The sequence below is a fragment of the Perna viridis genome, chromosome 1, assembly GCF_037379345.1.
Source record: "Perna viridis isolate PV_CMFRI_1.1 ecotype Kerala chromosome 1, ASM3737934v1, whole genome shotgun sequence".
NCBI classification, from domain to species: domain Eukaryota; kingdom Metazoa; phylum Mollusca; class Bivalvia; order Mytilida; family Mytilidae; genus Perna; species Perna viridis.
The window spans coordinates 5007534-5034456 of record NC_142445.1 but is presented as its reverse complement, the minus strand read 5'-3'; the positions used below and the strand labels follow the sequence as shown (position 1 = coordinate 5034456).

The window sequence follows — 26923 nt, the reverse complement described above, 5'->3', positions numbered from 1 at the left end:
TCTTTGTACATGTTATTTTTGGTTATTACATGTTATTTCCGTGTGTGTCTGTCGATAGATATATATTTTTATTACATTTCGAATCTGGTTCCCTTATTTCCCTTGATAATACAATTTATGCAGTTGAGAAAAATGCACATGAATAACCTTATTTAAAAAGTAAGGCTAATAATTTACTAACGTCTCTCCTTAAGTATATGATCAAATTTCTTTTATTTGTTTGTATATCATTCCACACAGCAATGCAGGGACTTTATACATAATTTACATCTACTGTCATAGGTAGCATAAAGTCTCTGTACACAGTTAGATCTACACAGAAAAAATGCAATGTACGTTTACGTTCGGACGTTACATGTTTCTGATATGTTTTCCATATGTTTAGGACCACCATGCAAAACATCTGAAAAACATATGTTTAGGACTAACAAATTATTCATGAAAAAGGTATATAAAATCAAATGGTAATTATATGTCTTCAATAAGACTTCATGTGTGAAAAGGGTATGGTTTTCATATAATTCAGGAAACAATTTGTGTCCATGTGATTTCATAAGCACAAAAACATAAATTTCCATATTGGTCCTTTACAAATGATTCCATGTGTTTTAAAACTTATGAAAACATATGGTCGATTATTTTTTCCTTAGTATGATATTTATCATTGAAATTTTATTGTTTAGACTCATTTGAATATTTCGATTACTGGATACAAGTTCGATACTGCAATCTAGGTCTTAGCTATACCCTATTAGGAGTTTTCCGAATGAGAACATCTCGGAGGTTTAGTTTAAAAAGAAAGATAACTCTAGATAATGTAAGATTTATTTATAGGTTGCTAATGACGTCAGGAGAAATGCCAAAAAGCGTACAAAATGGCGTATCCAGCAGCAGGCACAGACAACATTTGCTTAATTACAGACTCTTATAAGGTAGTATAAAGCATAAAATGGTTTAGGTATGGTAACGCGATTGACTTTTGATATTTTTGTTTTAACCTCAAGTTTTGTCATAGTTAAAAAGACACAGTTCATAAGTATTTCCTTTCTAAAGCTAAACCGAAAATGAAAGTTGTACGGTCAGCAAATATTTCAATTTCTTTATTAGATATTAATAAAATTTCACCAGATGTACATGTTAGGAGTCAACAAATGTGCAGGGCCTAATTTATATATCTATGACAAAGAGAAGTTTTAGTAAATTATATAGGTTGTACTTGTACTTCTCCCTGTCAAAGTAAAAGACAAATGGGATCGAGTAGTGAGCACAAACAGTTTTGCTAATTTCTCCCTCTAGATTGGGCCCTGTAATGTGATTGAAAAACTTTAAAAGTTGTTCCCTATTTCTTTGAGAGTTTGTCTTCCTTCTCTTGTTCATAGTCAGACTGTGAGTGATCAAATTTAATGGGAAATACTTGCTATTAGAAATTACTTCCACTTGCTAAAATTTGCTAGTATAATTCAATAGTATATGTCATATAGGTAAAGAACCCCCCAAAAAAAACTTAATTAAGCGAGTGTAAATTTTCAGTACCTGATATATTTAGCTAGTGGAAAAAATTCTGAAAATTGATCCCAGAGTGTAGAGCTTTTTACCTTAATTTTAAACAAGATTTATCACCGATATTGTCATACAATGTATGAGTGTTTCATGGTTGCCAGGCATAATTGTGTCTTGATAGAGGGAAGGGCTCAATATTCCAGGCTGGAAAATCTGTGAACACATGAGCTTCAGTCAGTGACTGAAAATCTGGTTAATATATGAGATTATTCTCAAATTATTCAGGATTTTTTGTATATTAGCTACAAACATTTTGACCAATTAGCCAATTAGTCTCCACCTGCATTATTTAAGTCACTAAGTTTATCTCTTTTATAGTATATTAATTTCATTTCAATAGTTTTAATAAACATTCTACAAAAAAATTTTTTGTCTATTGTCTTTAAAATCTAACTATGAACATTAAAATACATGATGTTGAATTAACAATCCACATATTTTCAATGATTAAAAGTATATGACATGCCATTTCCCTTTAAACTTTAATTTGGTGCATCATTCTTCAAAATCTACCTTTTGTTTTCTCAAGGACAGAAATTAAAGTACCAGTAGTAGCCCCCTGGGCCCAACGTTTAAAAAATAGTAGCCTAGATCGAAAGTTTGGGGCTCAGGTCTCTTGTGTGAGGCCCACAATGCGGGCCAAGCCTCCTAGGGGTGTGTTGGGCGTTGCCTCTACCGTCAAGAAAATTTATAATTTTTGAAAGCTAATCCTGCATTCTGAGAGTACCCGGAGACCAATTCAGAAGCTAAAAATGCACTTTTTTTCACACTAACAGTAGTCCGGTAGTCCTGTGCCACCCTAATTTTGGAGAGGACTACCTGAAAAATTTTCTTGGTAGTCCTATTGGTAATCTAAATTTTTCCATCTGTGGTCTGCCTGTTTTACCTCTGAAGTAGTCCTGTTGACCACCAAACAAATGAAGTTAATGTCAAACCCTGACTCTTTGTCTTCAGTTGTTTTTTCTTTTTTTTCAGGGAGTTTCACCTCTTTCGTAAAATTTCACATTTCGTGGAAATTCAAATCGTTGAAAACTCAGATCAGATAACAGAAAAGATGCGATGAGTATCTGCATATGACATACATATATTTAAGTCTAAATAATTAGTCACGCCTTTAACATTTAATAGAAATGATTGAAAAACATTTTCAGACAAATTTTATTTGGCTTAAAAACTTTTACAACTTAGAAAGCTGTTTCTTAAATGAAATTATATGCACATAATTGAACACTTTACTGTTGCTCTTACTGGATACCAGACATTATAAAAGAAATTAAGGACCAATTTTAATATTATTTACATTTCAATTTTAAACTATTTCATGAAAGCTTGGGCTCCTTTACCAAACAAATGTAATCATTAGTTGATGTTTTAAGATTTTACATTAGCTGGGCTCCTATACAACTGCTTTTTAATCTTCCAGCTGGTGTATTAGTCGCTGTGGGCAAGTGGGGGACCGTTAATTTCCGTCCCTGGTTTTTACAAACACTCTTAGTAAAATTACATTACCATTTCCAATAGAAATTTGAGATAAAAAGCTAATAATTGGCACAGTTCTATGAACTGTATTTCAAGTGGCTTTTCTATCTAATGTAAACTCTCTGATTCAATAAAGCATGTACATAGTTGACTTATTCTGGGTACCTCAATATTCCTACAAATGTTTCTCTTACTTTCAAACCGGATATTCTGTCATACTGAATATTGGAAGAAATAAACTCAGCATTTTCTCTTAATTTTTTTACAGACTTTCATGTTGTGTGTGATAGAAAAAAAATAAACATAATTTGTTGAAATAGATACCTACTAACTACTACACAGTTTCTTCATCTTCATCTGTGAAATGGTGATTAAATGGAAAAAACTGTTTGATGATGTATATACATTTTGATAACTGCTCTGTCTGTTTAAAGGATACATAGTTTGGTCTCAGACATGTTATGTATTATCACCAAACATTTCATTTCTTGGTGTAGGGTTATGACCCCACCACACATTTAAGGTTGCCAAAATATTAAATTTGAGAAATTCCAGTGGTCCTGAAAATACTTTGCAAGGGCCAGAGGAATGAACTTGTTTCTTAGTTTTTAACATTTTGAATTTTCACTTCCTGGAATTTTATAACTCCTTTCAAGGTTTGACACAAACTTCATTTGTTTGGTGGTCAACAGAACTACCAAGTACTTCAGAGGTGAAACAGTTAGTCAGCTGACAGCAATGATGCTTCTTTTCTTAGATCTTATGAAAAATCAGGCAAAATTTGGATAGCCCATAGGTCTACCATGAACATTTTTCAAGTTGTCCTCTGCATAAGTAGGGTGGCACAGGACTACGAGACTACTGTTAGTGTCAATCCCTGCTTTTATTAAGTAGTTTCACCAAAGAATCATAGTTATCAAATTCAACTTTTTAACTGGCCGAAGGCAATATGAGCTATTACCATAACTTGGCATTTGTCGTCACTAACAATTTTTCAAAACACTTCTCCTCAGACTGTACTTGACCAATTAGACCCAAACTTGGTATGAATGTTCCTTAGGGTATTTTTGATTCGTCTGTAAACATGGCCACCATTACTTAAAATAGAGCATAGGGGTCAGACAGAAGTTTTTTGCATATATCTCAAAAATCGTTAGGATTGGCTAAATTGTGGGAGGGTAAAAGTGTTAAGTACGATCAGATCTATCTGTGGTCAAATTTTTGTGGTAATCTGTTAAGCCATGTTGGAGCTATTGCCATCACTTGGCATCCGTCATTGTCGTCAATAACTTTTTCAAAACTCTTCTTCTCTGACACCACTGGACCAATTGGAACCAAACTTGGTATGAATGTTCCTTGGGATATCATGCATAGAACTGTTGTGGGGATTTTTGATTCGTCGAAAAACATAGCAGCCCTTACTTAAAATGAGCATAAGGGTCAGACAGTAGATTTTTGCATATATATCCAAAACTGTTAGATTTAGCTAAATTCTTTTTATTGCTGAAATGATTATTTTTATAAGGCCTACAAAAGTCTCCAGGGATTAAAATTGTTCGATGACTCCTTGTAAGAGTTATTGCTCTTGAAAGGTGAAAAATGATGTTGTTTTTTTTTTTTACAGTTTTCAGCCAATATCTTGAAAACTATGATAGATAGAGTGAAATTTTCAGTTGCTGAAATGATCCTTATGATATGGGTCACTCTGAGCTATTAGTGAAATAAGATGAGACACCATCAAAATACTTAAAACTCAATATACAGCTTTGTTATATGGATAATACCAAAGATAAACATTTCTACTTTGCTCTGATTTATATGAAAAGATAGTTTGATGTGATTTTTGAGAGAAAAAAAACTGGAGGTACTGCAATGGTTGCGGACATCACCATGTCAAATTTGAAATGGATTGCATTCCTTGGATATTACTTTTCATTAACCTTTTACCTGTGTGTAGATTAAAGACAAGCAATCTGCTGTTTTCTTGTGAGGAACTGTAAATTCTTTTTCTGCAGTGACTTCAATCTCTTGATAACACACTGGTGACGGACGTGACCAAAAAAAAATGTTTTCTTTTTCTTTCTTCATTTTTTTATGATAATAAACAACCAGTTGTGAGGTAATAATTGGTGTTTTATTATGTCATTACCCCAAAAAGGATACTGAATTTAAAAAAAAGAAAAATATTGTTACTTTTTTCAGAATGTTTTGGTTTTGGATGTTAATTTGACATGTTGACATTTAGGAATTTAATAACGTCCAAAACTTGACCAAATTGAAAAAGCTGTGTGTTATATTTCAAAAATGAAGACATGAACAATATTTGTAACACACCATTCATTTTTTTCTCCTTTTTTTTGGCAGTTTAGCTTGTTTCAGTTCCAGCTTTACAATTGTTGTGTTCACAACCTTAGTGTTTGTGGCGTGATGATCAAAATCCAGTTACCTTTGGTTATTTTTTGTCTTTAAACATGTTAAATCATATTACAATGCACATAAAAATGAAATCAAAATGGTAAATACTTCTTTATTGATTCTATTAAGACAACAAATAGTATGAGTGCAACATTTATTAACTAGAGGCTCAAAGGAACCAATGTATCGATCAACTTGCTGGTACTGAAATTTGCCCTACAAATGCAATTATTTTGAACAAAAGTTATTTGTTTAAAAATGTTAATAAAATCTGCAATCAAGGAAAATATAGACATGTAATTAGAGCATTAAAATTATGATCTGACTGTAATATTTGTCAATAACCTTTTGCTTTTTTTATGCAATTTCATTTAAAATGATGTATTTGATACCAATAGTTAATTATGATTTCTATTACAATGATCGTAACCAAAGTTATAATTAACTTATATTTCATTTTGCAGTTTCTGAAATATTGTGGAAATTTAATTATAGATTTATTACCCTCTTAAAAAATGGTTAAGTTAGGTTACTTCAAAAGATTTGCGATGAATTCAAAGTTACGGCAATACCTCAGGTAAAAAAAACAGTTAGTATTTGTTGGAAAAGTAAAAGAAACAGTTCCCACAAGAGAGAACCATGTCTGGTGCTTGTAAATAGTCTTAAATGTCACATTTGGCAAAAGACTTTGATTATGATGTAATAAAAATTTAAATCTATTTCATTTTGCAGTAAGATTGATAGATTTATTTTTGTCGAACATATTTGTTTCATAGAAAAAAATTCAACAAATAATGTCTGCTACTTTTTTTTTCATCATTTGTAATGTCCGAACAACAAATGTATATCCCCCCTGGCTGAACATGCTGAAGTCTTCTTACAGTTGAATCTGTTTACTACAACAAGGATGATATTACAATGGCTAAGATGGGACACATTTTTCCTTGTAATTCTATCTTCTCATCAAACAATTAAGTTACAGACATTATTTTTTGCTTATTGACCGCAATGATATTCTTATACTGTTAAGAAATAATAGTTCTCATGTCCGTTATCAAAAATATTGGTTATCGGCTACAGTTTACCGTTAAGTATTTAGTATATGGGGACAAATGTATTGATAAACTATCTTGAAAATTATGTTTAACTAGCTCCGTCATATGTTCATGTTAATTAACTGCGTTCTAAAAAAGTATCAACCGTTATTTTCCATTTTGCTTGACCGACACACTCACCATTGACTTCTCTGCCATGTTTGTGTATGTACACAGTTACTAATGACGTTAACAACAAAAGGCGACATAAGGTGGTACAATACAGTTAGGTCATTTCTGAAAATTTGGTCTCATTTTGTTGAAATAAAGCTATTTTGAGGCAGTCAACACAAAAATTTCTAGTATTTTGTCATAAAAAAGTGCATTTTTTTTAAATCCTTGGTGTGTGGAGGTTCAAGTCATTTATAAGTAATGTAGTGATTATTCTTATAAAATCCAGTATCCATGGTAACATACTGAAAAAAAAAGTTTTAGTACAAATCAGGGGTGCCTTTCCAAAAGTAACAGCCAAATACTATGTTTTATAAAATATCAGGCACTTAGACACCACAGGATGAAAGCATGCATGGAGTAGGTGGAAAAATGGTAAAAGTAATAAGACCCTTTTCGATTCATTCTCTCACAATTTTAGTCCCAAAAGTTCGTGCAAAATAAGGTATTTTGAAAATCAGCCATCTGATGCTGAGGAGAGAACCTAATACGGCAGGGGACTGAAACATTCCGGATACCATTTTTCATTTAAATTACACCTGTTTACCATAACATATATTACATCTGTCTATGTATAAATGCTTATCTACATTTAAACAATCTATCCACCAAATTTCAACTTTTTATTTTAAGTTTTACAAAATTTGACCGGGGTAACTTGGTGTGCGAAACAGTGCGCCTTAATATAACTGTATAGTGCACCCTAATAACGCGAAAATGGAACGAAAGGTCAGTGTAGGAGAAAATCATTTCTGGGTTTTTCTAACAAGTTTCAGACATTATTAATTGACCAACAGAGATAGAAATGTTAACATCAGAGTGAAAAAAATGATTTGGTTGGGAATAAGTTAATAAAAAAGTCTGTAACTAATCATCAATAATAGTTCTATGATGAAACAGTTTGGATGCTTTCTTAATAGGGAATTTATGACAGCAATATGAAGGTTAAAGTAACAGATGTTTTGACAGACACAGTGATGTCCGTAACTGTCTTTTAAACCTGAAAATAAACTATGTTAGGAACAAAAAGTAGATTAGTTTTACCTTTCTGTTTATTATTTCACCCTTTTTGTGTGAAAATCTGCTTTCTATGTACTTTTTACTTACCATTTGGTAATACTCTAACTCCAAGTCTCAACATGGGGTTGATTTGTTCCAGATATGGCTACCATTATCAGTTGACAATCAACATTTAGTAAGAGATATTCTTGAAATTAGGAGCTTAACTCATATATATTTTTAGAGTCTATGTACATCGATCATAATCACTAGTCCAAGGGTATTTTGAAGGCACATCCTGATTTTACTGAGATGTTCCATAGCCTTGAAGTGACAGACATTATTATTTCCTAATAGCTCAGAATGACCCATATGACCTACGAAAGTTTGTTAGAATTATTGTCCTTGAAAGGCAAAAAATGTTTTTAGCAGTTTTTAACCAATATCTTGAAAACTAACAGATAGAATGATCTTTCAATTCATGAAATAATCCTTGTGATAAGTCCAACCTGAGTGTTCCACGAGTCAAAACTGTTGCACAGATCCTTGTTAGAGTTATTGCCTTTGAAAGACGAAAAAACCAGGTGAACGAATTCAGGCTCTTGGAAGGCTCTTGTTTGTCCACTTTGTAACTAGTGGTAATACATTTTAACAAAATTTTTGTATGTTCCCAACTAATTTGAGTTGAGGATCAATAAAAATAAATAAAGAAGATTGTGGAAGTGAAGAAATAATGATAAGTTGTATTGTGATATAAAGAAATCAAGATTCAAGCAGAAATCAGAAGAATATATTCCAAGGATAAAGACCAGACAGGGAAAACCAACACACAAAGACACATACATGTACAAAGAAACAAAAGTAAATGAGCAATCTAGACTCCAGTGAAATTTGGGAGCATGAAGCAGTTGCACTTTAGTATATAATTGAAAAAAAAATGAGAAGAAACATTCTTATATAGAACTCCCCATCATGATTAATTGGATTACTTTCCTATCCATAGCTACAACTCATAATGGTATTTTTATTTCAAATTTGACTGCTGAGAGAATTAAGTTGTTAAGGAAGTTAACAATAATTTTCAACTTTTTCTTAATTTGCATGATTCTTTAGTGAACAAGTACTTATTGATTTAAGCAGTGGTGGACACAAATTATAAAAAAATAGTGAAATATTCACTTCAACCCATTGTTCATTTACCTATCAACAATAGAGTTGTCAATTCACTTCCATTCTAGAAAGGTTATTATAAAGAGGTCAACTGGTGTAGAAAGGAAAAATTGAAATGGGAGCAAAGAGAACAAAACCTTGAATTGATTGTTTATTATAAAAAGTTATTGAGTGAGACTTCTTCCATGTTTGGATACTTATTTCAAATCTACATTGACTGGTAGCATAGTCCTGGTTTCCAAAATCCTTTATTATCTCACCTGGCCATAGGCCATGCGAGCTATTGCCATCACTTGGCGTCCGTCGTCATCTGTCATCGTTGTTAAAATTTTTCAAACATCTTCTCCTCTGAAACTATTGGATAGATTTGCATGAAACTTATGATGATTGTTTCTTAGAGTATCCTGCACAAAATGACCATTTGGATTTTTGATAGGTTAAAAAAACATGGCAGCCATTACCAAAAATAGAACATAGGGGTCAGACAGCAGATTTTTGCATATATCTCCAAAACAGTTAGGTTTAGCCAAATTCTGACGAAGGTAAAAGTATTCAGCATGGTGAGATCTCTCTGTGGTCAAATTTGGTGAAAATCTGTTGACCCATGTTGGAGTTATTGTCCTTTTTGGACATTTTTTGCTGTTTTTGATGTTATTACTTTCAAAAATCTTCTCCTCAGAAACTACTAATATACAGAATTCAATGAAAGTTGGTATTGTTGTTTTTTAGGGTATCCTTAAAAATGACTGATTAGATTTTTGATTGGTTAAAAAACATTGCCACCGTTACTAAAAATAGAACGTAGGAGTCGTACAGTAGTTTTTTGCATATATCTCCAAAACCGTTAGGATTGGCCAATATCTTTCAATTGCTGAAATATCCTTATTATAAGGCTTACAAAAGTCTCTAGGGATCAAAGTTGTCAGACAACTCCATATAAGTTATTGCCCTTGAAAGGCAAAGAAAAAACGTTTTTTGCCGTTTTCAGTCAATATCTTGAAAACTATAATAGATTGAATTAAATGCTGTCAACTGATTAAATGTATTCTCACTCTCAATGCTACCTCATTTTGTAAATACGTTTCTTTGATTGCAAAACACCAGTTACACCACATACAAAGTATCTTGGATCAAAAACCATTCCAGCTTCAAAAAATACTATGTTAAAATGTTAGGGCTGATTCAGGTAGTGTTGTCTTTAGTACCTAATATACAGTATATATACAATACCTTTAACATGTTGATGTAATGTTACTTGTCATCTAGAGATCTTCGCTGTAGAAAGTATGTACATGTGTTATGTCATCTAGTAATTTTAAACTTTCTGTACCAGAAAAATGCACCTGTGTATGGTCTAAATTTAATATTCAATATATTTCAGACCAATTATATTATGACTGGTTAACGGAAAGGGCTTTTACTAATTACAACTTACCAGAATATACAAGATATTGGTTTAGTGAATGGCTTTGCAGAAACTAAATAATGTAAAGTGCACTACATTAAAACTTTGAAAAATGTACAAATTTGTCAAAAAATATTTTAAAGAATGTAAACTGCTTATATTTGAAGATCTTGTGGTTCTTACCTATTGTTATTAATTTCTTTCTATATGATTACTTCAGTTGTAGTGAACTAATTGTCATGAATTTATAATATACTGTTACTTGCTGATAGAGGAAGCTTGCTATTTTAAATGGAATCACAGCCCTTACCATTCTTCAAAAAATAATGTACCATACCATTTTTTTTTAAGGACTGTTGATATACCCTCTGTTTGTAAAATTGCCGTGTGCTGCATCTTTTTGTCAACTGTACAAAGTTCTTCTTTGAAGCAAAACGGAAGTGCAGCAGTAGTCTAAAGGAATTTTTGACAAAGTAGATATTGCTATGTCTGATGATTTCACTACGGTGGCATTTAAAGCATTATTGGATTTCTGCAATTAATATTCTTGATGCTGTGATTTTCAGATTGGATAGTTTAATATCTTGCATGGATGCCTCAAGTCATTTCTCTTTCAGAAAGTGGTTCATAAAATCAATTCTCTCACTATGGGTTTTTCATGTGTACTAAATTTCCAAAAAATATTTAAAAAATATTTGTTACAGTAAAATACTGGGAAGAAAAGCTTGATTGGAATAATTGCACGGATGACCTTTAGATTTACTCCTTTAACTTTACATTTAGTGTAGTTTTTACTGGCATACACTGTAAAATGTCATTTATTTGATAGATCTATAATCAACTTCTATTAAGTCAGTGGGTTAAATGCATACTTCAACTGTTTGTGTTGATTAGGGCTTTTATCATGTTAATTGTTGACATGTTATAGTTTAAATTTTATTGTGAAGGTTCTAGTTGACATGAGACAATTTTCAAGTTAAATGGCAGAGCTGTAAACTTTCAAGATTTGTCATGCTATCATTTGCATAACAATTATATTGTACCTAGGTAGAAAGGGCAGGCTTCTTTGAAGAGTTCTTCCTGTGCAATTGGTTTAAATATTATGCATATTTATATTAATTTTCTAGAAAGGTTAGGCCTACATGTGTACATGTAAAAAATATTTTTGTTTGCAACTTTGCAGTTACACTACTTACTGGTAAAAAAAGGCCTATAATTTAAAAAAAATTGCTTTTCACAAGTAATTTTTCCTCTTGATTTAAATTTCTTGACATTTACTTAATTTCTTGAGTATAAATGTATAGATCTCTTTAAAATTGTTCCACAAGGTGCTATACCACAAAAGGAAGGCTGGGATTGATATTTGGGGGTTGTGACTTGTACCACAAAGGAATTAGGGGCAAAATATGATGATCAAGAAATTCCACTGTTGTCTTCCTTCAGCATAAGAAGCAATGGTCAGTATTGAATTATAAAACAGATAAGTGGCATTTCTTGACCTGGTCATTTTCCCACTAGGTTAGATTTGGTATAATTGACTAATAGGTTCCATTCAGATTACGTTTCAGATCATTTTTAAAGCTAACCACAAATAACACAGAAAAAGAAATCACATAACTGTCATGTCTGTATGTAAACCATAACAACTAACATACTATTATTAGGCTTATACCAGTAAGGTGAAATAAATACAAAAATTGCATACTCCTTAGATGTGGTATTATTTTTCTAGACTAATTGCTTCACATGTATATGACTCCATAAAGAACAATTTTAAATCTATGTATAGGTGACACACCATTACCAGTATCCACCCAACACAAGTACAGTATGTTCATACTTCGAAAGTCGTGGAGGCAAGTTCCCGACAACAGTATTTTTTGGACTTCAGTATATCCTTAAAAGGTTTTTATCTGGTCCTGTTGTGACTAAAGAAAAAATACAGGAAGCAAAGGAACTGTATAAAGTTCATTTTAATGCTGACTATTTTAATGAAGAAGGATGGACATACATTTTAGAGGTATTACTTTTATTGCAGTTCAATATGCATGTATGAAATTGATTATGATAGTTTCATTGTTGACAATGATTGAAATGTATATGACCTAGATCAATCTTTATCATATGTATACACTATATGTTTTGTGGCTAAGGTTCATGTAGATGCATTAGCTCAATATACAAGCTGCTACTGAGGGCAAAATTCGTTTAAATCAATCAATCAAATTCTACAAACAAAATTTACTCCATTTGCTTTGGAAAACTTCAAAAGCCTTATTTTATCCTCAATATATAAGATAATCCATCATGTCAGTGCTTCAAAATTTCAGAAATTTTCTGCTTTCCACAGAAAAGGTAATTTGGAAATTTTACTTTTCCACTATAAAATATTTACTTAATAAACTGACAAAACTTACAAACATATCTTTCTGTGCCTTAACTTTACTTGTCATGTTATAGTACAGAGAGAGAATGACTGAACGCCAAGATAGTTGTGTAACACTCTTATAGTGGTACCAAAAAACCATTTTTCAGTAGGAAATTTTTTGTTACTTTCTATTGTATTAAAGATTAGTGAGCCCTACCCCTAACTGAAAAGTTATGAAAATATCTTAAAAGACAAAAGATATTCACTGCCACTCTAAGAGTGGTACACCACTATGTTGGTGATCAGTCATGGTATTCTCTTTCTGTACTGTACTAAGGTATTGGGTACCATGATATGAACATATGATAACACAATCACTAACATTTTAGTTGTATAAAAGCTTGTATAGTCTTGGAAATGAAAGAAATGAGAACTCTAAGAACAAAAAAAAAACCCAAAATTTGAAGGTCCAGTTGTTTTACATGTTTTTTGGCAGAAGAAACTCATGAGGCTTGATAATAATGTGTAATACATAGTTTTCATAAGTAATGTTTTTTGTTCTTTACAGCTTCCTTGTTATATTGATTAAGTTGTACACAACAATAAATGAATTTAAGTATTGGTATATATATTCTTTTTTAGAAACATAATGGTCACATTCCACTAAGAATTAAAGCTGTGCCAGAAGGGACTGTTGTGCCATACAAAAATGTTCTGTTTACTGTTGAAAATACAGATCCTAAATGTTACTGGCTAACAAATTACTTTGAGGTTGGTAAAATTGGTGCTATTCTACAGTAAAGGAATTTAGATTGTTTTTTTCTTTTTTGCTGGGCAGATAAAAAAAGGATGCAAGTATTTTCCTCAGACCTTCCTGGCTTATTATTCCAGTAAGTCTTCATACATTTCTCCAAATTATAATATACATTTATATTTGAATTTCAACAAGATGTTACTGATTTTTAAAGGCATGTAGTGAATCTCTTTTGAAATATTTCAAGCCTTGTTCAGCTATAGACCCTTGACTTGTTGATATTTTACTTTAATTCTCTAAAGCTTTCTAAACCTAAACATTTGTTGTTCTACTTTCCCAGTCTGTGATACTGGGAAAAAATCCAGTGATGCATTTACTATGTTGTTTGCTTTTTTTTTAGACACTTCTAGTCCAAGTGTGGTATCCTATGACTGTAGCAACTAATTCCCGTTACCAGAAAGAAATTATTGCAGAATATTTAGATATGACTGCAGATAATCTTAATGGACTTCCTTTTAAACTACATGACTTTGGCTTCCGAGGTTCCACCTCAGTAGAGGTAATGAGACTTACAAAATGAATTTTTTTTTAATTTTCAAATATCTATAGTTGTAGTAAAACCTAACATGAGAATATTAGGCCACAGTTTTTTTAATTTGTTGGTTTACGGATTGGCCAACCCAATTTTTCCAGCCAGGAGAAAAAAAATAAAATTGGGATTTCAGTTTTCCAATTATTATTTTACTGCCACTAACTACAACAAGCATTCTGACAGTATTGCTAATGCAATACAGTGTCCCCTTTCGGCCTTTGAACTCATTGGCTTTATGAGATTTTTTTTATACATGTGAACTAATAGTAGATGGTGTTATTTTTTAACAATCAAGAGAAAATAACTCTTGAACAGCAAAAGCAAATTTCATCAAAATCAAACCTGAGCTTCATTTTACAGTAGATAATAACATTTTTGCATTACAGAAAGCTGCATAAAAACATTCTCTTTCAATCACCTGGAAAATTGAAAAAAAACTTCGTTATTATGAATTAAAGGGCAAATAACTCTAGAATGACAGCAGCAATTTGCATCAAAATGATGAAACATAAAATGTTATGTAATTTTCTATGTCAAAGGGCCATAAGTTCCATATAAACTATTTTGCCACAATAATATTTAAATTTAATTTGTAACTTGTCATGATAAGACTAGCTAACAAATATGAAATCAATTGGATGAGGCATTACAAAGAAAAGTCTGGAAAACATGAAATTTTATGAAATTTTCTATGTCCAAGAAATCATTCAACCGTAACATCATTCGAACTTAACTTGTATCTTGTCATGATAAGACTATATACCAAATATGAAATCAGTTAAATGAGGCATTACAAAGAAAAGTCCAAAAAACATAAAATTTCATGAAATTTTTTATGTCCAAGGGCCATAACTTCCATAAAAATCATTCAACCGTAAGGTCATTCAAATTTAACTTGAAACTTGTCATGATAAGACTATATCCCAAATATGAAATCAATTGGATGAAGCATTACAAAAAAAAGTCCGAAAAACATAGAATTTCATTAAATTTTCTATGTCCAAGGGCAATAAGTTCTGAAAAAATTGTTCAACCATAATGTCATTCAAACTTAACTTGTTACTTGTCATGATAAGACTATATACAAAATATGAAATAAATTGGATGAGGCATTACAAAAAAAAGTCTGGAAAACATAAAATTTCATAAAATTTTCTATGTCCAAGGGCCATGACTTCTGTAAAAATCGTTCAACAGTAACGTCATTGGAACTTAACTTGTAACTTGTCATGATAAGACTATATACCAAATATTAAATCAATTGGATGAGGCATTACAAAAAGTCCGGAAAACCAATGTGATTGACGGACAGACGGACGGAGTGCAAACCTAAGTCCCCTTAGGCATTTGCCGAAAGGGGACAAAAAAATTGGCAAGTGCAAAATTGTAGTATCATGTACTTTTTCAAGTAAGGATTTGGAAAATGCCTGCTTCTGGTTTTGTTCATTCAACAACTTGACAAAGCAAAGTCATTGAGAAGATCGAACGAAAATGGCTGCATAAATTTCACCACTTCAATAAAATCATTTTTGTGAGTTTTGGTAGTTTGGCAAACAAGTTAACACTGGCAAGAGATGATAAAATTGAAACACCTTTAATTGAAAAGAATGTAAACAGTTGCTATAAATGATTTAAGGGTTTAGAAACTTTGTTGATTTATTTCTAATCATTTTCCGACTGACTGACCTGATATCATCTAGTCAAAAATCTGTAAACCAACAAATTAAAAATATTGGCCTTAGCGTTTGAAACCTGAAATACCTACTATTGTTTGAAGTAAATCTGCAGGCTATAGTTGTTATTGAGGGATAATAGATTTACTGTTACCCAAATAAACTAGTGTTTTATTATACTGTATACTATAATGTATAATTTATAATCTTGTCTTTGAGAAAAGCCAATAGCACAGTCATGATTGTTGACTGTTCCCTGATTTTTAACTTACTCCAATAATTTATCCAGTCATTTGATTAGCCAGTGAGAACCAAAGAAGATAAAAAAACATGAATTTCATTTTGATGTTTCAAACATAATTACTGATGACCAATGGTGTATTCAACAGAATGTCTTATGAAAGTGAAATTGATATTTTAGTAGTAACATCACAATGCTATTTTTTTGTATGACGTCATAACTTATATCTGAGTTTACACTCATAACTATTCGTGAAATTGACCATGATTAAACAGAAATAATATGGCCTTGTGGAATAATTCATTAAAATGATAATCTTATATTTACTACAGAAAATAAATACTTAAGTTTAATAAACTATTCACATCCTGTTATGTTAACAGTCAGCAGGTATAGGAGGTTGTGCCCATCTTGTCAACTTCATGGGAACAGATACTATAGCAGCAATCACTACGGCCAGGAAGTTTTATGGATGTGATGTAGCAGGATTTTCTATTCCAGCTGCTGAACACAGGTTTGATTTTTGACATTTTCATGTTTTAAAACTTTCTCAAAGAGGTTGGATAGAGGAATATATTTATTTTAAACCTTATAGCTGTAATCTTAATTAAAATTTTGTGGATAGACTAGTGGATGTACTCATATTTGTGAATTTAAACCATTTTAGAAACTAGTAAGTTGAAATGAAGTCCTCACAAAAAGTGCTCACAAACACATATTAATAACATGTATATATAATAATGTTGAAAATGGAGATATTCATGAAGTAGGAAAATTATCGCTGAAAGGTTTCAAAGGGAGATGACCTGACTAATGAATTAAACAAATTTATTTCAAATTGGGTATCACTAAACAAGATCATTACCAGTTCAATTTCAGTTTGTAAATGTTATTGTGATTTTGAAAGATAGATAATAGTTTATGGGAAATGAAAAAGAGAAAATTCCTGATATGATACAAAAACAGTATAAAATCAGTATAGAAGGATAAAAAAAATAAGTAACTTCAAGCTTCCATTTCATTTAAGAAGTAAGCCTTGCAAAGTTCCATTAATATTCACTATGTAATTTTGAATACTGGTTAAACTTTAAACTGTTCTTTCATGACACTGAAGTAATTCAATGAGAAATATATTTTTGGAAGAAAGGTAAAAGGACTGGCTATTTGTGGGCATCATAATGTCCAGTGGTATGGATCATTTGTCAATATTCTAAAATAATGATTTATGTGTAAAATATTATCAACAGAAGTATAGCCTGGCTGGTAATTTTATGATTACTTGTACTTACCACAAGTACATACATAAAGTGAACCTACTGTTCAATTAATAGATTAAAAATGTTATGTATCTCTTGAAAAATGCTGTTCTTCAATGCATTTGTTGAGTAACTGTTCACTTGTACATGTACCAGTATTATCATACCATTTTAATTGCAAACATTTTTAAGTGATAAGTGTAATTGAAGAAATTTGGTACAAATTTTTGTGGTAAATTGCAGTACAATAACAACATGGGGAAGAGATGGTGAATATGAAGCATTTAAGAACATGCTGACCCAGTTCCCAACAGGGCTTGTTGCTTGTGTTAGTGATAGTTATGATATTTGGAAGGCATGTGAAAATGTTTGGGGAGAGCAACTCAAAGATTTGATTGTCAGTCGAGAGGGTAAAGGAGGATTAGTAGTCCGCCCTGACAGTGGTGATCCTCCAGAAATTGTTGTCAAGGTAACTTAAAGGGAAAGACCACCTTTACATTAAGTTGGGCTCTTATGATAATTCATACCCACATAAACAAAAATAAATGATCTTTAATGCGCTTTTATAAAATAGTCAAGGCTATGCAAAGTTCGAAATTCTTGAAATGGAAGGGGATAGCCATCTTGCAGAACTCTCCAATCTGAAGGAAGATCATAGCCAGATTTTATTGATTTTTACTGATAGCTTCCGATTGGCTCGTGACGTCACTAAGTCGGTTTGGTACTGATACAAGTACTGCAAATAATATGTAAACAAAGAATATTCCGTAAATATTTCTACGATCATGTTTATCTAATCACCAAAAACACGATGACTTGTCACGCTTACGATTGCACGAATGATAAAAGAGAGATGTTCTAAAAGTTTTTTTTACCAGCAACACGAACATTCTTCGGAAGTAGCCATATGAATTTCCTTACAAATACTACTCATCTGGCTGCAAATCATGTTGTTCATCGATGATGTCTGACGTTTGCTTATACATGTTGTGCTTTAATCTCTTCTTCTATTTATGTTGGGTTGAAATTATAGGGGAAAAGTCCCAAATTTGCGATTTCTTCGGACATTGTAATCAAGTACCTATTTACTTTCATTTTACAAACCGACTTCGTGACGTCACAGTTCAACCAGTCATGGTGACGCACATAGGCGCTGGAAATTCAAATTTCCTAATTATTAATCTTGATTTATTAATTAAGAAAAGGAAATGAATTTGTTTCAATTTAATTTTTATGAATTTTAAACAGATTACTTTTTATATTTGTGATGTTCACAACAACATGGTCTTCCCCTTTAAAATGAACTCATTTGATAAATAACCAAGAGTTCAGTTTTTAACAAAGATAAAACCATCTTTCAGGAAGAATATTTGAAGATATAATCTTTAGTGAATATGGCCTCACACATTAAGAAATGTAATGCAATAAGAAGTTTCTCTGGTAATTTCAGGTATATAACCAGCTGCCAGATTTTTACGTTGATAGGTCAAATTAGATGATCAGCATATTTTTTCCAAGTGAACTCATAGTTTTGTGTTGAAACAATTTTATTTTTCTCACATAATTTGATAATTTAAAAAAGTTGTTGTTGTTATAGGTTTTGAATATATTAGGTGAAAAATTTGGCACAACAATAAATACTAAAGGATTTAAAATGTTACCGTCCTACCTGAGAGTGATACAGGGTGATGGTATAAGCTACGAAACATTACGACAAATCTTAGAAAATATGAAAAAGCATAACTGGAGTGCTGAGAACCTTGCATTTGGTAGTGGTGGAGCCTTACTACAGAGGATGGATAGAGATACACAGAAATGTGCATTTAAGTGTAGTTATGCTGTCATTAATGGAAAGGAGGTAACTAAAATTTATTTGGTTGAATTTATTTTAATTTAAAATAATTTCAATTCATGTTATACATGTATAATTTGTTAAATATTTGTTTCCCCATCGTAAAGAGTTACTCTTCACTTTTATGTCTGTAATGGTATTATTATGACCCTCAGCAATCAAAGTTTGAGGGGTATATAAGGATCACCCTGTCTGTCTGTCAACATTTCTTGTTAGTGAAACTCTTCCTAAACTTCCAGGATTTTGATGTATTTATATGGGAAGGTTGGTAGGGGTGAATCGATACTCAGAGGTACATATATTTTTCCATTTTTGGTACTCAATGCAACTTGCTGCATTTCCAATTCGATACATGCTTGGGACCACAAGTCATTATTTTAGGTAGTTCCCCATGAGAAATCTTCCAGCACAGAGGTTAGAATTAAGTTCATTAACAAAATGCTGACCTCGTTTGGAAGGTCTTTATTTGAAATAAATAAATTTTCAAGTTTCTATATGTAGGTAGTCTTCTCCATAAAATCACAAAAAAAAACATGAAATAATGCAATGAAAATCAGTAAGTATAGTTTAAATCACAAAATGTAAAAAATTATTATATTGAAAGTACATGTAATAGTATTGTTTGGAAGTAAACAATATGTATCTTATCATGAGGTAACTGTATTGTTTCAGCCCTAAAGGTTAGATATAATATGTAGATGTGCATGAAGGAATATAATTACTATTGGACGGTTCCAAAGGGAGATAATGAAAGGTTTTACATTTTAAAACCTCGAAAGTACAACCCCTTCTATACCGTTCAAAGGATTTTGATGAAATTTTATTGGAAGGTTGGGCGTCATATGTTAAGGTGTATAAAGAAATATAATAACTCTTGCATGACTTCATAGGGAAAAAATCCAACAAGTGTTTTACAATTTAGTCCTTTTGAAGCAGGATGTATTATTTTATTTGTGCACTGGCTCGAAGTTTTCCTTCTTATGTGTAAATCACATAAAATACCTTCCATTTCAGTATGTTTGGCTACATCAAGTTAATATATTGATGCTCATCCACCAGCTTCTTGGGGTGTTTGTTAGAAATTTATTTTTTTTATTTTTCAGAAACTTTAAAATTGAATAAATTCATTGTTGAGTAAGGTAAAATATTCTGTAATACTGTAAAACATGCAAACTACAGTAAAACCTGTCTAAACAGAACCCTGAAAAATCCAAAAATCTTTCTAAACCAGACATTTTCAGGTCCTTTAATATCAGTTTAAACGTATTTTAAACTTAGGTAAACTGAACACCTGTCTGAAGTGAACAAATTCTTAAGTCCAAAATGGATTTGGTTTAGAATTTAAATTTCATATCAAATACACTATGCTTTGTCACCAATTTAAACATTTGTTATGACAGGCTATTGTCATTACATATAAGAAGTGACATGAAGGATACTGACATGAAACAAGAGGCTCCCGTGAGCCTGAATCGCTCACCTAGTTCAATTTTTGCCTTTCAAAGGCAATAATACTAACAAGAAGTTGTCCAACAATTTTGACTCCATGAAGACTTTGGTAGGACTTATCATGAAGATCATTTCATCAATCTGAAGTTTCATTCTATCTATTATAGTTTTCAAGATATTGACTGAAAACTGCAAAATGTATTTTTTGCCTTTCAAGGGCAATAACTTTTATACGGAGTCGTCTGCCAACTTTGATCTCTCAAGACTTTTGTAGGCCTAATAATAAGAATCATTTCAGCAATTGAAAGTTTCATTCTATCTATCATAGTTTTCAAGGTATAGGCTGAAAACTGTAAAAAAAAAAATGTCATTTTTCACCTCTCAAGGGCACTAACCCTTACATGGAGTCATCTGACAAATTTGATCCCTGAAGACTTTTGTAGGCCTTATAATAAGAATATTTCAGCAATTGAAAGATATTGGCCGAACCAAATGGTTTTGGAGATATATGCAAAAATCTGCTGTCTGACCCCTATGTTCTATTTATAGTAAAAGTGGCCATGTTTTTTAACCGATCAAAAATCCAATCAGTCATTTTTAAGGATACACTAAAAAAACAAAAATACCAACATTCATGTATTCTGTATAGTAGTTTTTGAGAAGATTTTGGAAAGTAATAACATCAAAAACAACAAAAAAAACGTCCAAAAAGGGCAATAACTCCAACATGGATCAACAGATTTCTACCAAAATTTGACCACAGATAGATCTCATCATGCTAAATACTTTTATCCCAAGTCAGAATTTGGCTAAACCTAACGGTTTTTGGAGATATTTGCTAAAATCTGCTGTCAGACCCCTATGTTTTATTTTTAGTTACGGCGGCCATGTTTTTTAATTGATCAAAAATCAAAACGGTCATTTTTTGCAGGATACTCAAGGAACAATCAGTGTAAGTTTCATGCAAATCTATTCAGTAGTTTCAGAGAAGAAGATGTTTGAAAAATTGATAACAACGACGACAAAGGACGCTAAGTGATGGCAATAACTCATTTGGCCTATGGCCAGGTGAGCTAAAAAATTCAGGATAAATGTTTGAAAAATTTAAATGAGGCAGGCATGGTGAGAATCTACAGATTAAATTGAAGTGGCCATATTTATTTCTTAATTTCATTATACCAGTATGAACATTTTATTTTAAGAATAAATACATTTCCATGGTTGATGGCCAATTTTATAATGTTAACAAATGATTAAATTCATTTAACAGTTTGCGAGATGAAAAAAAGTTTTGGTTAGTGTAGTATCTGTTTTAAGGCGAAGCAGCAGAATTTTAGCAGAAAATTTAGGTGAATCCAGTAAGAATATTCACTGATATCCTATTTACAGTTCATAAACTGATCTGTGTAAATATAATTGGAATCCATCATCAATCAGTTTCATCATACTGAAAATCAGTGATCACCTTCGTTTTAGTCCATGTTATACCAGATCTGTTCATATATTTTATGGAATGGTTTGTTTTGTTGTTTTTTTTTTATTTCACAACAATTTATTAAATTCTATAGATTTAGACTAATTTAATTACTTTTCTTACATATTTGTTAATTTAAAATGAAATAAATTATCAGACTTTTCAAAACTTGTTGACACATTATCAGACATTCAGACCAGCAGCTTGGAAGTTTATGTCAGACTGAAAACAAATCTGCCAATCAGATATGTTTGTATTTTCAACTTGGATTGCCCGCCATAACTTATTCACTAGTCTTAAGAAGGTCACACCTGTTTAAACTATTGAAGTTGATGATTGGTTAAAGAAAATATCTATGGCCAATCACAACTCTTGTTACATATAGTTATTGGGAAGAAGCAGAAGTTCCCTGAGCAGAGTTTCTTGTCACATCTGTTGTACTGAATACATAACTTTTTACTCAAATAAAATTTTTAAAAAACCTATAAAACCACAAAACTAAACTTATTGTTAAACATTTCATTAAAGCGGAATTAAACAGTATATTGTTGGACCTTACTGATAGATAATTAACTAAACATTTGATCCGACACAATCATGGAATTTTATCGGACCTTCCCGAATAGTGCAAGTCAGGACCGATAAACAAGCAGTTTTGCAAGATGTCTGAAATAATGTGAATTTGATATTTTGAATACAAAGTAAAAGTGCAATACTGTGAAAGTACTATTTTTCATGAGTAGACCAAACCACGAAATTCGGTTCCCAATGAAGAGGAAAATCCCATTGATGTGTATACTAAAAACCTCAAAACCACAAATGCAAGAATCCACAAACTTTTGTTTCTTCCCAAATCCACAAAAATGGGTACTGACGAATTAAAGTACTTTTACAGTAGTCCTTTTTCATATTTACGGAATGCAAGCCATTTTAGCAAGTTTTTCATAGGGATGTAACCCACCAACATAGGACAACCTGGTTGGTGGTCTCTTTGGGAAAGGAAGAATAGGAAACATTTTTCTTTGAAATTTAAACTAATTTATCATGGGTAAGTACCTAAATGGTATAAAATAAATTATTTTAAAGTATCCAAGTACTTACTACAGCACTAATAAATCAAATGTTTAAACTTGAATTCTACTGCTGTCCATTGCTCCAATTGGTCAGTAAACCAGTCTGTCGGATTGGAGAATTACCTCCCTATGCTTAAAGTTTTAAATAATGAAGTCAAAGTCGGCAATATGAAATTAGTCTATTGTATTTCTTATCAAAATTCTGAAGTTTAAATGAATTGATCATCCATTATTTTACATAACAATCAGTCATTAATTACCAATCAATCAGCAATCAATCAGCAATCAGTCATTAATTACCAATCAATCAGCAATCAGTCATTAATTACCAATCCTTCTGCAATCAATCAGCAATCAGTCATTAGTTACCAATCCTTCTGCAATCAATCAGCAATCAGTCATCCATCTGTTGATTAGTTGTGCTGATCAGTTCAGGGACTGTTTTCCTTTTCCAAAACATTAAGATGACGACAATTCTGAGCTTAGTTGTATAACAAATTATTTTCCTTACAGGTAAATGTTTTCAAACAACCTATCACTGATCTAGGTAAAAAAAGTAAAAAGGGACGTTTATCATTAGAGTGTGATAATGGAAAATACAGAACTATGGAAGAAGGCAAAGGAGACCCAAAAAAGGTAAAGTATATATACTTATGAATAAGGAGTACCCGTATCTGACAGTTTAAACTGGTTTTGGCTTAAAACCAGTTGTATTAATTCATGATCTTATCCATATCTATCAGCAGTTAATATTCATGAGTTTATTGCTGTGTCCTGCTTTTCTGTTCCTTTATAGGTCTACATCATACAATAACATGAAAATGCTTTGCAAATATTTGTTTAATTTTATGTATTTCCATTATCACTGTAACATTTTCTTTTCATGGAAGTGTTTTTGTCTTCAACTACATATTTCCAGTTGAACTTTAATATGACGAAGTCAGAATAAATTCCTTTTTTTTCTTTGTAGGATTTGTTAATCACAGTGTTTGAAAATGGTAAATTGTTGAAAGACTATACATTTGATGAAATAAGAGACAATGCTGAATTGCAGTTAGTCAAGGACAGAAAGAACTCCTCCTAGTTTATATTGGTTCCTAGTTGTATCAGAGACTGGTTCCTTTTAGTGTATGCAATCCCTCCATAGGACCACAGAGATTTCCATACTGCCTGATTATACATGTCATTTACATCATGGATTTTAATTTTTTTTTAATTTTTTGTTTTTTTTTTATTGTTATTTCAGTAGAAGTCCCTTTTATTACTTACCTCAATTCATTGAAACTATGTTATTTAGAGTGAATGATAAATCTGATTTTTTTTATTTCATAAAGTGCCAAAAAGTAATGATATTGGGCAAATAGCAAAATAAGAATAAAATCATTAGGGTCATTAAAACACTCTATTATAATACCCCGAGAACCAAGGTCAAGGATAAAGATAACTGTAATTTACAATGTAGACATGAAGTTGTAAGGAAAAGAATTTAAAGTTTGAATTTGTCAAAAGTTTTATTATATACTGTATTCATATTTTTTAAGGCCACAAAAATAATTTGTGTGCTCATATTATGGTATGCTGCTGACGATGTGGTCCATGTCGCTATCAGTAGACACTTAGTTATCCTTGGAAAACTTAAGTATTGGTTGATCTTTATGAAATTTTATAACAAGGTTCCTAACCACAAAAAGGTTTGTATTGATTTAGGGAGTTATGGCCCCAATCGTTTTAGATTTATGGGCCAAAAAAGGGGCGAAAACAAGCATTTCTATGAATTTAACTATATAACTTCAGTAAAAGAATGGGAGCATCTATAATATTGTTCACAATAATCTACATCACAATAGTTAGACTGGGATTGATTTTGGGAGTTAAGATTTGAACATTTCAGAAATTAGGGGTCAGAAACATGCATTTTTCTGATGTCCAGACAATAACTTAAGTTAAAGTGAATGGATCTAATATAAATTTTACTGCAAGGTGCCGTACCACAAAAGGAAGACTGGGGTAAGTATTTGGGGTTGTGATATGACCCAAGTTAGAATAAGTGACCAGAAACTCAAGGTGCAAAGGGTTTGACCGCTGTGGTGGTATCAAGCTGCCTAGGAAGTATTTTATTATATTTTTGTGAAATGAATGAATTAGCACTTTGAACCCCAACAATATTATAGTGAAATAAGTAGACATGATAATTTATACTCTATGCCTATCAATTCCAATACAAAACTTAAAGGCTTATTGGGCAGTGAGGATCCATGTAATGGGATGTGTCAAAACAATTCCATTAGAGTATGTTTAACAGTTCAGATATATATGTCAAGTTTTCAATTGTACTTTAAAAGTACTGATGTTTTACAGAAAGAAAGTTGTTATTCTCATTGCACAGTTTTTGTTTTTGTCACATATTTATTTTTATGCATATTTTGTGTATAGATTTTTTTCTATGAATTTATATTTATATATAAAGTTATTATAATATTTAAATTGCACAGTTTTGTACTACAGTACCACAGGCCTGTTAGTAAGGGGGACATTCCCTTATTGTAAAGGCTTTGTTTTGATGCTTTATACATCCCTTGTCATTGTAGTTTCTTTATTCCATTTTTTATTTAACCTGAATGTTATCATTCAAATTCAAATTGTCCCATTGTTGGTAGTAAAGTAAAATTAGCATGCTTTTTATATTGTTTAGTGCTAGAACTTATTTTATGAGGCAGCTGAATCCAAATTAATCTTTGTTAAGGGAATGTAGTTGATGAGTGGTTCAAGTCCAGCAAGTGACAAGGTTTCCTGAGACCAGCATTTTATCCATTATTTAATTGGAATTTCAAAATTTCACATAACTTGCCAGTGATGCGAGGTCTGAATTAGTACACCAAGTTTTAGATACATACCTTTACCATTACATATTTTTTTGTTGAATAAAGTGGTCTTGAGTTATGAGGAATTTTATTTTACATATTAAACAATACTTCATTTTTTTTTCAAGAGGTTATCAATATATTTTTTTTTTTTTATTTTCTCTTTTTTTTTTCTTTTCTTTTCTTTTTTTTGCTATTAGTAACTAGGATTAATTTCATATTTAAGTATTTTACCTCTCCCATTTTGATGACTTACTTGTCATAGCTTACCCAATACAAAGTGGTGTACTTTTAAAAATAATGAAACTCCTTGGATCTATTTAAAATTATAGAACTTAACAAAATTTCCATTTTCTATATAAATGGAATGCAATTAAATTGAGCATATATTTTGGTTGGAAGGATCAACATACTGATTTCCCATATGTCAAACCACATGGTTCTTGCCAAATTCACAAAGTCTCCCACATTTCATGTCATACTGGAACAAGAACTCACTCTCTTTGTGTCTTTTACAACCTAACAATACACGAAGATCTTACTTCTATTAATGATGATTTATCTATTTCATGACATTAGCTTTTATTATGGTTTTTTTCTTTATCAGTGTCCACACAAGTGCTAGTAACTAGAATTTAATAAATAACTTTTTTTGTTTCACTTCTAGTATAAAATACAGCTAGGTACTTAATTTTCATGGGTGAATTACTCTTAGGTAGAAAAACTACATTCTGAACGAGTTTAATGTTTAGAAGTACAGGTAATAGCAATAGTTAGCAATAATATCAAATGTTGTCAGGTAAAAAGTTTTTTTTATAAAGTGAAAACAATAGAAGCTCTAGGATACATTGTAGTGTCATTGAATTAGATTAAACATACATTAGCCTGTTGTAGACTATTTTCTCAGTTGCCCTCTGAATTGCCTCTCTTATTTCTGTTATGCTAGTCAAAGGTATGCAATTCAAATTTGGCTGATAAATACATGTATTTCTGTAGGAGTGGTTTGATTTGTAACTAAAGATATGCAATTCAGATTG

At 31.5% G+C, this 26923-nt stretch overlaps 1 protein-coding gene across 1 annotated transcript; it reads left to right on the top strand.

Moving 5' to 3' along the window:
• Positions 1-798: 798 nt before the first annotated feature.
• LOC148626962 (nicotinamide phosphoribosyltransferase-like) lies at positions 799-26775 on the top strand. The gene is made up of 9 exons (XM_088564748.1): positions 799-932; positions 12083-12313; positions 13304-13432; positions 13816-13974; positions 16305-16435; positions 17421-17646; positions 18775-19035; positions 23539-23661; positions 23996-26775. The coding sequence occupies exons 1-9, from the start codon at positions 876-878 to the stop codon at positions 24107-24109; spliced, it is 1431 nt and encodes a 476-aa protein (XP_088420874.1). The 5' UTR covers positions 799-875; the 3' UTR covers positions 24110-26775.
• The last annotated feature ends 148 nt before the right edge of the window (positions 26776-26923 follow it).